At 26.3% G+C, this 13,128-nt stretch overlaps 1 protein-coding gene across 2 annotated transcripts in view; it reads right to left on the reverse strand.

Moving 5' to 3' along the window:
* Positions 1 to 200: 200 nt before the first annotated feature.
* The window catches only part of LOC107444466 (uncharacterized), a 13,452-nt gene continuing 524 nt past the window's right edge, over positions 201 to 13,128 (reverse strand). Inside the window, exons 1-4 of one of the 2 annotated variants that reach the window (XM_016058619.3) lie at positions 10,371 to 10,757; positions 9,424 to 9,561; positions 7,380 to 7,472; positions 201 to 7,275 (exon numbers count right to left, since the gene is read on the reverse strand). In XM_016058619.3, the coding sequence (XP_015914105.1) occupies positions 6,938 to 7,275; positions 7,380 to 7,472; positions 9,424 to 9,561; positions 10,371 to 10,407 (606 nt within the window). In that variant the 5' untranslated portion in view covers positions 10,408 to 10,757 and the 3' untranslated portion in view covers positions 201 to 6,937. Of the gene's footprint in view, positions 7,276 to 7,379; positions 7,473 to 9,423; positions 9,562 to 10,370; positions 10,758 to 13,128 lie in introns of those variants that run through there. The other variant, XM_043044035.2, reaches the window with a different exon arrangement.

Below are 13,128 nucleotides of genomic sequence, written 5' to 3' on the forward strand. Positions count from 1 at the left end.
TTGAAAAAGTAAGACAAAAAGTTTAAAAAAACACATCAGGGTACTAATATTTTAAAAATAAACTCTAAAGGGATCAAATTGAAAGCTCTGTGTTCATATTTGAATTAAAGCATTAAAAGTTAAGTTAGTATAAATAATCGTAGGTTAGACTTGACAACTTTCACTCGAACGAAAAATGAATTTCACAAGTGGTGATAAAAAATAATTGAAATATAATTTTATTTAAAAAATATTTTTATAATTTAAAATACAAGGCTTTAAACATACTATATTTTAAATAGTTTGCATTAGTTTTAAAATAATTGCATCATATAAATAATTTATATGTTTGTAGTAGAGAACAAAACAAAATCAGTTAAAATTAAATTTAAGAATCTAATAATCAAAAAACAATAATTATAACTAGTATAATTAAACATTATAATTAACAAACTATAATTATAAAAATGAAATACTACAGATAGTACGTAATGGCTTGCAGTTTTTTACCATCTCTTTGTTTATGAAAATGTGTTTTTGTACACCTTATAATTAAACTTTTTTTTCAGTTATAACTAAATTAGATAACTAATAACCATTAAAAAAATTTTGCAGGAAATAATCTGAGTGAAGAAACTTAACATACGGGTAAATATATTTTGGATTTACATATTGAAAATTTTTTTTTGGCATGATTCAGATATTTACCTTATTTTAAATAATTAAAGCAAAACTTAATAGAAATAGGCTAAATAGCTTATAGCTAATTAAATTTCTTAAAAGTTGTTATTTAATTTCTCAATAAATACTTGGCCAATTCCATTCAAAAATTCTATCAGTAGAAACTGATAATTTAAAATGAGTTTAAAATTTGCATGCCATAAAATTCGAAAATTTTTTGGACATTACGAAATAAAATATTCTTAAAATTTTTTTTTATTTTGCATAAAATTATCTTCTGATAAACGAGTTTGACAAATGTAGGCAAAAAGTTTTTGATTTGTTTAAATAGTATTGCTAATATGGAAAATTATGCAAAAAAATGAAATTAAAAAAAAAAAGGATTTAAACTTTCAACATCTCGCCTGACATCAAAGATATTCATTGTTAGTTATCTTTCTAGATTAATTGCTCCAATTATTTTGAGGGTCAAAAATTCAAATCTGTCAGAAAAGATATGTTTATTTAAAAAAAAAAAAAGAACATTTTTGTGACTGATTTCGTATCATATTTATAGATTTTACTAATTAATTAACATCGGAAAAGAGTGGTTTGTAAACGATTAATATATTAGGTTTTAGTACTTAATTTTTATTGATTTAATACTTGAAAATCCAATCATTAAATTAAAAGTTACTTATCATATTACTTTTTTTATCACCAAACATGCAATCAAGCAAATTATCTGCCTTATATAAAAGTTATCATGGTTCAAAGTATCTTAAATAATTAAAGTTGCTATTCTTTAACTAATTTTTTTTAAATCAAACTTCCTTCAACTCGTTTTTCGTCTATAAAAACTGAGAATAACAAGAACATTTTTATTTTATTTTTATTATTAATATCATTTTTTGAATGTTAGACATTTCAGGTCTTATGAAATAGAAAAAAAAAAATAGAGTATGCAAATAAAACATATCAAAAAATAGAAAATATTTTAAAAGTTTCCAAAAATTTTACAAAATTTATGTAAAGCTACAAACAATCACAAATGTTGATATGAACAAGAATCACATTCCACAGTAACAAATCTGCTGCAACAAATGTTATTTTGTAGAAAAATAAAAACAATATGAATCATACTTTTCTTTAACAAATGGTACTTTTAGGGAAAACAAAAACAATATGAACTATGCTCTGCTGTAACAAATGCAATTTTAGGCAAAACAAAAATGATACCAATTATACTCTCTTGCAACAAATGCAACTTAAAGCTAAAACAATACAATTTATAAAGATATAAAAAAAAAAGTTTTTTAAACAGATAATTATTTAAGAGTATTAAAATACTTAATATTCTAATATATTTTTAATAAAAAAAATGAACACTTCATAGCAAAAAAATTGGCACAAATTTAAGACTAACATAAAAAAAAAAAAAAAACAGAAATTATAACTCAATAAGAAAATATATTGCTATATCACACGTAAGGACATTTCAATAAATTGCTACTGAGCACAAAAGTCGTGATTACAGTTTTTCACATAAAAGCATAATTTTAAAATCTTAAAAATAAAACCTAAATAGATAATTTACTATAAGTTAGAGTCTCTGTTTCTAATGTAGTACGAGAATAACAATTTGGATTATCGAAGAAAGACACCCCCCCCCCCAAAAAAAAAGATAAACAGAACAAAAATTTCTCTATAATCTTAACATGATTTAAGCAACAAGGTATCTTTATTTGGTGCTATCTCAAAAAAATTATAACTGCATTTACATAAATTTTTAAAATAAATCAAACCATTAACAATCCAATTGGGTTACAGGTGGTTCATAGCAGAACTCTAAGTCTCTCCCCTTACCCTGGGTCTTATTGCAGGTTGATCAAAGTCAACCATCCACTCACTGACCAAACTAAAGTAATTTAGTTAAGTAGTTTTCAAGCAGACTGAAAATAAAACAATAAAAAAAATTTTCTTCAAAGCGCTAAATATGTCAATCAATGTTCCTTTGACTAGTAAAAATGTTAAGATTGTTAGATACAGTTTGAAGCGGAAAACAAAGTTAGAGAAAAACTTTGCTAAGTGTGGTAACTGACTCACATATCTTTTTCTTCAAAACATTTTAAGGCAGCTTATCATAGTTTGAAGTCTATACTTAAGTTAAAGGAAATAAAATCCACAAGAGCCTGAAAAATTGTTATTCAGCATTTAAACAGATATTAAAATTTTTCATAAGAATGTTATAAAATTTATAAGAATGTCATATAAAACAATAGTGTAAGTAGATAAATTAGATTAGTAAATGATGTGTGTAGAAATAATTTATGTTAAGTAATTAAAATGAAAAATAATTTTTAGAAATGCAACTGCAAGACATTTGCAGATTAAAAGGGAAGAAGTAAAAAATAAATTATGCCTGTATATTAATAATAATAAGTTATGCTCATTTCTCACAAAAATCATGATTTTATTACCATCAATTGCATTTTAAGGATTACTAAGTTTTAACAAATCAAGTGGAAATTTGGTCCTTCCCGGGTGTTTACTTATTACACGTAGTGAATGGGCCGTGCTAAAGAAAAATGAGTCCTGTCTGTCTTTAAGAAAAATAATAATTTTAATCAAAATCATTTTTCATGGATATAAACAGTTCTTTTCCTTGATCTTCATTTGATAAGAGTAAAAGACTTAAAGTTCTTTAAAGAATAAAATAAAACTATTCATTTTTTAATATAACATTCTGGTATGTTTTTATAAAAAATTTCATTAACAGAAAGAGTTTGTTCTAAGGGATAAAATATTTAAGCTGCAATAGAAATATACTGTGAGTTCCATATAGAACATTAATTATGTGCATTTATAGTAATTTTATGCATTATTAAAACATTTGGGTTAAAAATTGTCATGAAAAAGCCTTTTTTTTAATTTATAAGCATGTCAGTCTATAAAACAACATTTATCTTGATACTTGTGTAGTAAAAATTTGAACACATTGTAACAAAAACAGGGTGTGTAGCCAGATTTTTCAACAAAAAAAAATAACACCTTTTAAGTACTCAAAAAATATTTTCAATCACTTTCCAAAAAAGAAAAAAAAATAGAATCTGCTTAGCAATAAGAACATTTTTTCTATCGCTTAAAGCTCTTAATTTATAAATATAAAATTCAAAAACATTTTCAAATACTTTACATAATCATGGTAAAATAACTAGTATCTGATAAATATGGCAGAGAAAATTGTGAAAATCATACATTTTTTTTAATTTAGAACAACAATGGATACAGTAAAGAAAAAGGTTCTTTTTAAAAGATAAAAAATCAAGCACTTTTTACAAACCCCAAATAAAAGAAAGCACCTTTAAGGGCTTTTAAAAAACACAAATCAAAAATAAGCACCTTTAAGCACTTTGCTAAAAATGCTACACAGCCTGAAAAAAATAAGATTACCTAATAAAAAGATAAACATTAAACTAACAACAGAACAATTAATTTACTTTTGATGCAAAAAAATTTTTTTATTAGCTTCATAGAAAAGATATTACAATTTTATGCAAAACGTAAAAATCAAAATAAACTAGAGCGATAAAAAGTTATAGTAGAAAACTTGCACCAAAAACAATAGTTTTATTTTCAAAATTACAGAATTTATTTAATTTTAGAAGTTTAATGTCAAAAAGACATTTTTAAAACAGATAATTACTAAAAAATACTAAATGAGTAAGCCATATTCAGACATATGCTTATTAAAATCATGAATCACAAAAAGTGTGACATAATTTAAATTAAGATAATTAGTTTTTTAAATTAAAAGTATAAAAATATTTAATACACTTATAAGTTTATTTTCAGGTACAAATAAGCAATTTATAGAAATTACATTGAAATTTTGTATAAATGAAATAAATTATGCAAAAGAATTAAACAATTACGCCGAAAATTTTAAGAAATATATTTTATAAATTAATATTAAAATATAAAAAAGTTATGTCAGATTGCAAAATATTTTAGACTCAATTCGTCACATAAAAAAGTAATTAAAAATCATAAAATGAAATTTAAGACAAATGCAGAATAAAGTGACAGATTTTAGACAGTAAAATTATCAAATAAAGAAAAGAAACATACTTGCAATTTCATGCAAAACAATATACAAAATAATACACATATTAAAACATAGAACGATTCAACATGGAATTTTCCGAAAAAAATGTGTTGCAAATTCAACAAATTCATGATATACAAGAAATGTACTCCGAGTTTATAAAGAAGCTTTGAGAAGTGAACACAAATTATCACAGGAAAGAAAAACATTTACATGCTTCCTATAAATGTTTACACAAATTTGTTTTAATTATCATAAAAACAGGATAAATATCTATTATTAAATGCAAATGACATAAATTTGTAAACAAATTCAAAGTGACAAATTGTCATGGGGGTGAAAGCTTAAATGAACTTTTCCGTATATTTGTATACATGTTTGTTTAAATGAACCTAAATTATCACACAATAAAAAGATTAATGTTCACATTAAAATGCAGAGATCATATATTTGTTAACAAATTTATTTAACATAAATTAATTATATTGAATGTGGGATTCAATGTTTCAAAGCTCAAATTAAGCATCGTCATCATTAAAATATATATAATTGGATACTCAAAACATTGACTACAAAAAATTAATGATATTAAAATTAGTTTAATAGCCAGATAATGAATATCTTTAGTTAATCCAATATTATTTGGAGATATTCATTTCAAAATTTACTTAGTTCAATGTTTCCTAAATTATTTTACTTTCTCATAAGATTTTTTTTACAATAGAACCTCTAAACTTTAGTAATGTTGCGAAACATGAATAAATATTACTAGTGTATTTATTCATTTACTATCTAATTCATCTTACAAAATCATTTAATATAATAAACTCAAATAACTATTTTTTATTTATGTTAATGTAATAACAAAGTAACAATCATTCCAAGTAAATTCATTTTTAGTAAGCTTTATTAAAGTTTTGTAAAAAAGTTTAAATTAACAATTAAATAAGCAATTAAGACAAACTAGAATCAAATAGAAGTTCATCGAGACTCGACACTCACAGAGTTAATGAAATCTAAATAATGCACACAAAGATAGTTGTGTAAAGTGTTATGTTTCAAAGTTTGTAAATTTTTAAATATTAAGGCAAATAGGACGGAAATAGGTGATTATCAAGACATAACACTCTTGGACTTAATGAAAGCTTTCTCAGCTAAAATTTAAAATAGTTCACATTAAGACCATAGTGTTATAAAGTGTTATGCTTCTAAATTTGCCAATTTTAACAATTAAGGCAAATTGGACGGAAATAGGTGATTATCAAGACATAACACTCTTGGACTTAATGAAAGCTTTCTCAGCTAAAAATTAAAATAGTTCACATTAAGACCATAGTGTTATTAAGTGTTAGGCTTCTAAATTACCAAATTTTAACAATTAAGGAAATTTTGACGGAAATAGGCAATTATCAGGATATAACTCTCTTGAACTTGGTAAAAAATTTCTCAGTTAAATATTAGAATAATTCAGATAAAGCTTATGAGTCATGTCGAAATCTAATAACAAGATAGTATTATTAATTGTTATCACCAAACCTAAACAAGACATAAATGAAATAAAATTTGATTAGTTTCAAAAAGAATCGTCACATATATTACTTAATTACAACTATTACAAAATAGTTGACGAATAAAAATCAGTTTTATTTTGGTGAAAATCTTTCTCAGTTTAAAATTTAAATACTACACAAGCTAAATGTTAAATTAAAATTTGAAAGTATCATCATCAAACTTATACATGCTGTAAAACCAAATGAAACAAAATCAAAACTTTCAAAAAAATCAAATCATCTTCACAACTAATAAAGAATAGTTAATAAGCTAAGAGTAATTTTATTACACTTAGCGAACATCTTTCTCAATTCAGAATTTCCACAGTTCACAAGCAAGCTTGGTATTGAATTAAAACTTGTTAACAAGATGTACATGATATGTTTTTAAAAGCACCTGGTATAAAAAGTCTGATATCTTACAAGCCTAAACATGGCACAAAATTAAATGAAAAAAATTAAAAATTTAATTTTTAAAAATTTACATTAAATGCACAAAAGGAAAATTATGCAAACAAAATTTTAAAAAGTCATTGTTACAGCTTATAAGAACATTTATTTAGAAGAAAGCAACATTATTTATTATCTTTTCAATTCAAAAGTAAAGCAATTTCAATTAATATAAAAGCTATGTGCTTAATTAAAACTTGTTACCAAACACATATGGTATGAAAAGTGTAACCAACAAGCTTATAAATGACATTTGCACTTTACTTAGAGACATTTTTAAATTATCTGATGCCATGTTTAATACTATCCATTTAGGATGTTTCATATATTTAACTTCTTCAGGCAAATTTAAATTAAAGCAATCAATTTTCAACTCTTTTATAGTTAAAATGTGGATCATTTTCAACTCTAATTGTACACAAGCATGAAAATAATCATCTGTCATCTTTAAATCATAAAAGCGTAAACACAGGTGCACAACATTATCCATATAAGGTGGATCTATACAAATAGGTGGTGGGTTCCGTGCTGCAATGAGGAAAGTATTAATTATATTAATATAAATGATACAGTATTTTAAAACAGAAATGTATGCTTAAGACAATACAAAATATGTTGTACAAATATTTTACCTGATACAGTCTCATTAATGATTGTCTTTTGATCAATAGTTAAAGCTGCTGAAATCCCATATTCTTTAGGAAGATAAGAAAATTTCACACAACCTATAAAAAGCAAAATTTGTTAATCCAAGTTTAAAGAAAATGGTAAAAACAATTCATGATTATGTTATATTTTTCACCTATTAATGAATCTAAAAAAAGTAAAACATAAATTATCAATTCATTTTAAACTGTTCACTTTTTAAGAATTAAATTAATTAATTTGTAGACATCATGAGTTTATAAAAGAAAATGCCTTTTTAAATCGAGAACAGAAAAGGAAATAGAAACATACAAAAACACTAAAAGAGAATCGAAACATATAAGTTCAATACAAAATGAATTAAAAATAAAAAGGTTTAAAATAGATACAAACAATGAAAAGCAGATCAGGGTAAGGTTTTGATGTCAAAAACTAAATTTTGACATGGCACATCAAAAACCTGTCAAAATTCTGTGTAAAAAACTTTTATTATCATTGGAGATATTTTATTAGAAGTTAAATCATGCATAATACTTACATCATAATTATTATACTATAAATATGATTAATATAAGATCTCATTTACAGAAAAATATAGTCAAAGTTATTGAAACTATTAGCTGGATTTTCTAAAAACATGGTATTAACACTTTAAGATCAATATTATTTGCTATAACTAGGAGTTGCTAATTATCAATCTAATATTGATTTTAATCATGTTATGTCACAATATCTCAACATTTGCCACTAATACATACATGAACATTGACCATAAATCATAACTATAATATATTTCTTGGTAAGCAAACTAATAACTTAAAAAAAAAAATGCAATTATAAATATTTATTTAATTAGTTATTAATTTTTTCAATCACTGGATTCAAGGTTTAATTAAGTCATTATCACTACTTAATACAATTATTAGAATAAATTTCCTAATTGCATATTAATTTAGTATGTTATAATAGTTTTGGTATGCCTTGATTCGAGTCCATGCAGTTTAGCACCAATTAAACTAATATTTTCGAGCTCTGACCTTATTTATTCAGAACTGAAAAATAAACTTTGAGTACAGAGAGCTTCAAAACGAAAGTTTTGTAATCCTGTACTTTGGGAGGAGTTAAAATGGAGGGATATTTGTACATCGTGATCTGTCGCGCCAACTACAATCGCCAAGGTGCCAAATTTTAAACTTGCACATTTAAAAAAAAAAAACATGTAGATGTTTTCCCGGGGGTGACTATGAGCTATATCTATTGAGGTAACCCCTTTCTGTGATGTTTTTTCCCCCTTCATGCCAGTGCCGGGAAGTTGCCAAGATTTGGCCATTATTCTGCCACAGATCAAAAGACGAAAATCTACCCAAAAAGATAGTAAATGAAAATTGATTTTAAGATGAACAAGATGATTAAAAAGTGCTTTTTTACAATATGATTGCTCTTGGGAATTATAAAATGTTAACTATGTGTTTTTATAAAACAATTATTTTTGAACTTTTATTTTCAATAAATGCTATTTTATACTATTTATTTAGAACAATTTAATATTTATAGTAGATAATGATTTTCAACAGAGTAATTTTGGGCTTTTGACAGTATTTGTCAAAACAAAAAGGGGTTTAAGGTCAAAGTGATTAAAAAACAGAAGTAATTGATCACTTGGAAATTTATATATACTTTTATTTTTAATTACTTCATATTTAAAACAGCTAATAATTATTTTTTACACCAAAATTTCGGAGTTTTAACAAATGTCAAAAAATATATCCAAAGGACTTTTTGACATGACAGTTAATAACAAACAAAAATGTAAATTGTTAAAAACTTGTCAAGCCAGGAACATAATGTTAAATAATTAGAAATAAAACATTTTTACTAATTTGATTAATTTGTTACTTTCTTTAAAACTGTAAAAACATCATACTTCATACAGAATAACAGCACTATATTGTTAATAATCATAAAATTTTACAAATATTTCATAAGATACAATTAAGTGGTAAATAATGAAAAATATGTTTGGGCATTTACCTGTATCATTTAATTTTATTTCAGGTACAGTTATAGTCAAGCAACATCCACAAGTAAATTCTTTACAAGCACATCCATTCCGATCAAGCTCAGAAACAGCATTATTCAAAACGATATTATTAGCACAACAAGCTAAAACTAATAAAATAATGAAGATAAGAAAGAGCAATGTTACATAACTTTTAACAATATAAGCTTCACTTTAAAACTATCATATTTTCTCGTCTTTCAGTGATGTAAATAAATGGAATGAAATTTTAGTTTTCTGAACTTTCATTTCGTAGTACAGTCTGAGATTTAACAACAAAATGAATATTTCAGTACATTTATAAATTTTATATATATCTACATAACATAATTTTTTTATATAAATTCATTATATAAGCTTTTTTTTTCCTCAAAAAATTTATGATGATTATAAATTATGGATAGAGTTTATTTACTACTAATGAAAATACACATGGATTAGAAATATCTTTTAGTAACTGACATGAAAATAATCATTTTCTTAATTTCTATCCCTGAATAAGAAACGTAACTTATAACATTGTCTTCACTCAGTTCCAAAGTTTAATTCTTCCAACAGATGGAACATCAAGAATCCATCAGAATCAGAAGTTCCAAGATTCATTAATTGAGAGTTAGAGTAAAAATTAACTCACATTCAATAAATTTCACATTATTATATGCATAAATTATATTTAATAATAAAAAGAGGGACTGAAAAATGTTTGAATTAATTGTTCCATTTACTTATAACTTAAGAAAACAAGATTTTTAGGTTTTATCAGAAATTTAGATTAGTTACACTAAGTTAGATTAATAAACGGTACTCTATAAAAATTCAAAACCAAAATAATGATCTGACAACTGAAATAATAAAGAAATGTATTCACAAAATATGATCAAAGATTTTCAAAAGACACGTATAAATTTAGGGTACTTACCTAAAGATAAAACACAGGTTACGAATAATTGTTTCATTATTAAACAAGATTTTCTTAAACCGAAGTATTTTAGCTCTTAAATGCGAGTTGTAATAATATATTCTAACAAAAATAATAATTTCCGGTATTTCTGCCTGCAGCTGTATTTACTACAGAGTGATATCACGGAGACGAATGAATAAATGCGAGAACAATAATCAAACGTGAAATGTTAAATAAACTGCACAACAATGCAAAAATCATTGTAAATAAAAAACGGAAAAAGCTCTGTTTGAAAAGAGAGGGAAAATTCCCTACTTCCTTCCACGCATGCTCATTTGCTTCAGATTTTTTTGCTCTCCGTTCAAAGTGTACACTTAAACCTAAACCAGATCTATCAATAAAAGGTTGCTATGGAGACGATAGTTGCTACGTTAATAGACGTTTACGAGATAATATTTAGGAGTTTTTGACGAAATGTGTTCGAAAATGAAAATCTAATTTTTAAATATATTTTTTTTCATGTGAGAAAATGTGTGTGTGTTTTTAAGCTATTAGTAAAATATATAATATTCTAGTCTAGAAACAACGTAGAACGCTAATAAACGAATCAAAGGAACCAGTTGAAATGTGCTTATGCAGGGCCGTAACTATGCCGGGGCAGTCGGGGCACCACCCCGGGGCCCCGACAGTCAAGGGGGCCCTTTATGAAGAGACCGCAGAATGTTTTTTCAAAATACAGTACTCTAATTATATATATGTAGGAAAGAAATTGTGTTAAGATAGAGTTGCAGAAAATTTTCTTTTTTGTAATTTCGTACTTACTATAACATAAAGAAAAGGGTAAAAAACGGTATAACAGCTTTTCGCTAATTATTTCCCTTTCTCATAAGAACAAACACGCTTTGCAGAGAAGGGGAAAGGCCACAGCTGCATGTAGTTGATTGTTAACACTTTCTGTACATTGCACTTCTGGTTTACATTGTTTCCTCAACTATCGTCAGACCCAGTGGCGTGCCAACCAGGGGGAGGCAGAGGGCACCTCTGAAATTTAAGTGATAGGGCAAACGATGCGTTTCGCCCCTCCTGAAATTTAGACACTCACAAAAATAAAGTAAAATCGGTAATTTAAAATTATTTTTTTTTTTTTCAATTTTGAAGCTGTTTTTGAAATAAGAAAACTTTATATTCCACTAACATTTATGTGCTTTGCCTCTTCTGATATTTAGTTATTCGCCAAGACGAAGTCCATTAAAATAGGTAATTTTAGAGAAGAAGAAAAAAAAGCTATTCTTTTTCAGCCTTGAAGTTATACATCAAGTAGGAAACTTTATTTTGTTATGGGCCATTAATGTGTTTTTTGACTTTTGGAAAAGTAAAGTGAAAGTGGAAAAAATATTTTAATTCCAATTTTCACTCTATTTTCTTCCGAAATAGTAATGAGGGGGCGAATATAGTGTTTCGCCCCTTTTGAAATTTCAAAGTGCTAAAAAATAATAGAAATTGGTAACTAAAAAAAATTTCATCTTTGAGTCTATTTTCCAAATAGAAAACTTTATTTTCTTCTGAAATAAAAGTGAAGGGGATGGGGAATTTGCTTCTCATCTTCTGAAATTTAGACATTAACATTAATAGAATAAAATCAAGTAAAGTAGGAAATTTTAGAAGAAGAAAATTTTTTTGTTTCATAACTTCGACGATACTTTCCAAATAGAAAACTTAATTTTCCTCTTAAATTATAGTAGGAAACTTTATTTTCTTCTGAGATAAAGTAAGGGGGTCTAAAATGTGTTTTGTATCTTCTGAAATTTAGACATTTGAAATAATAAAGTCTAGTAATTTAAAAAAAAAAACTTTGAATCTATTTTCAAAAAAGAAAATTTTATTTTCCCCTTAAATTAAAGTGAGGGAGCGAAGAATATACTTCACCCCTTCTGAAATTCAGACATTCGCAGGAATAAAGTCAAGTAAAATTTATATTTAACTCTTGTTGTTGTAGTTCATTTACGTCACACTAGAGCTGCACAATGAGCTATTGGCGACGGTCTGGGAAACATCCCTAAGGATGATCCGAAGACATGCCATCACAATTTTGATCCTCAGCAGAGGGGATGGCACCCCTGCTTCGGTAGCCCAACAACCTGCACGCGAAGTCGAGCACTTTACGGTAGCACAGTTTAACGAGGACCAATACCGCACACCCTCGGTCCCTACGCAGACTGATCCAAGTGGTCACCCACCCGCACACTGACCGCAGCCAGTGATGCTTGACTTCGGTGATCTGCTGGGAACCTATTTAACTCTTATTTTCGACTTTAAAGCTATTTTCCAATAATGTGCGCCACCCCTTCTGAAAATTTGACATTCACTACAATAAAGTAAAGTAGACTTGAGAATTTTAGAAAAAGAAACTACTTTTTTTCCAATTTACTAGCTATTTTCCAAATTGAAGTAGAAATTGGTATTTTATGATTAGCATTATATTTAGAGGAAAAGGAGGCTACTGTGCTGTGGACATGGGGGACAGGAGTAGACAGCATGAATATTTTCCCCCTGGTCATATTTCCTCAGTGAGATGTCGTAAATTGGTAACATTTACGTATAGTGAACCAAAAAAGTACCACCCTGAATAACTTTTGATTTAATGATCGGATCTTCACGTTCTAGGACTCCATCTTAATAATTCGAGGGTGTGACATCAAATATGCAAATTAATTAGTGCACGATATTTTATTTTAAGTTACGCAATCAGACGCAAAAACATACTTTCTCTGAATAA

The sequence above is a fragment of the Parasteatoda tepidariorum genome, chromosome 10, assembly GCF_043381705.1.
Source record: "Parasteatoda tepidariorum isolate YZ-2023 chromosome 10, CAS_Ptep_4.0, whole genome shotgun sequence".
Taxonomy (NCBI): Eukaryota; Metazoa; Arthropoda; class Arachnida; order Araneae; family Theridiidae; genus Parasteatoda; species Parasteatoda tepidariorum.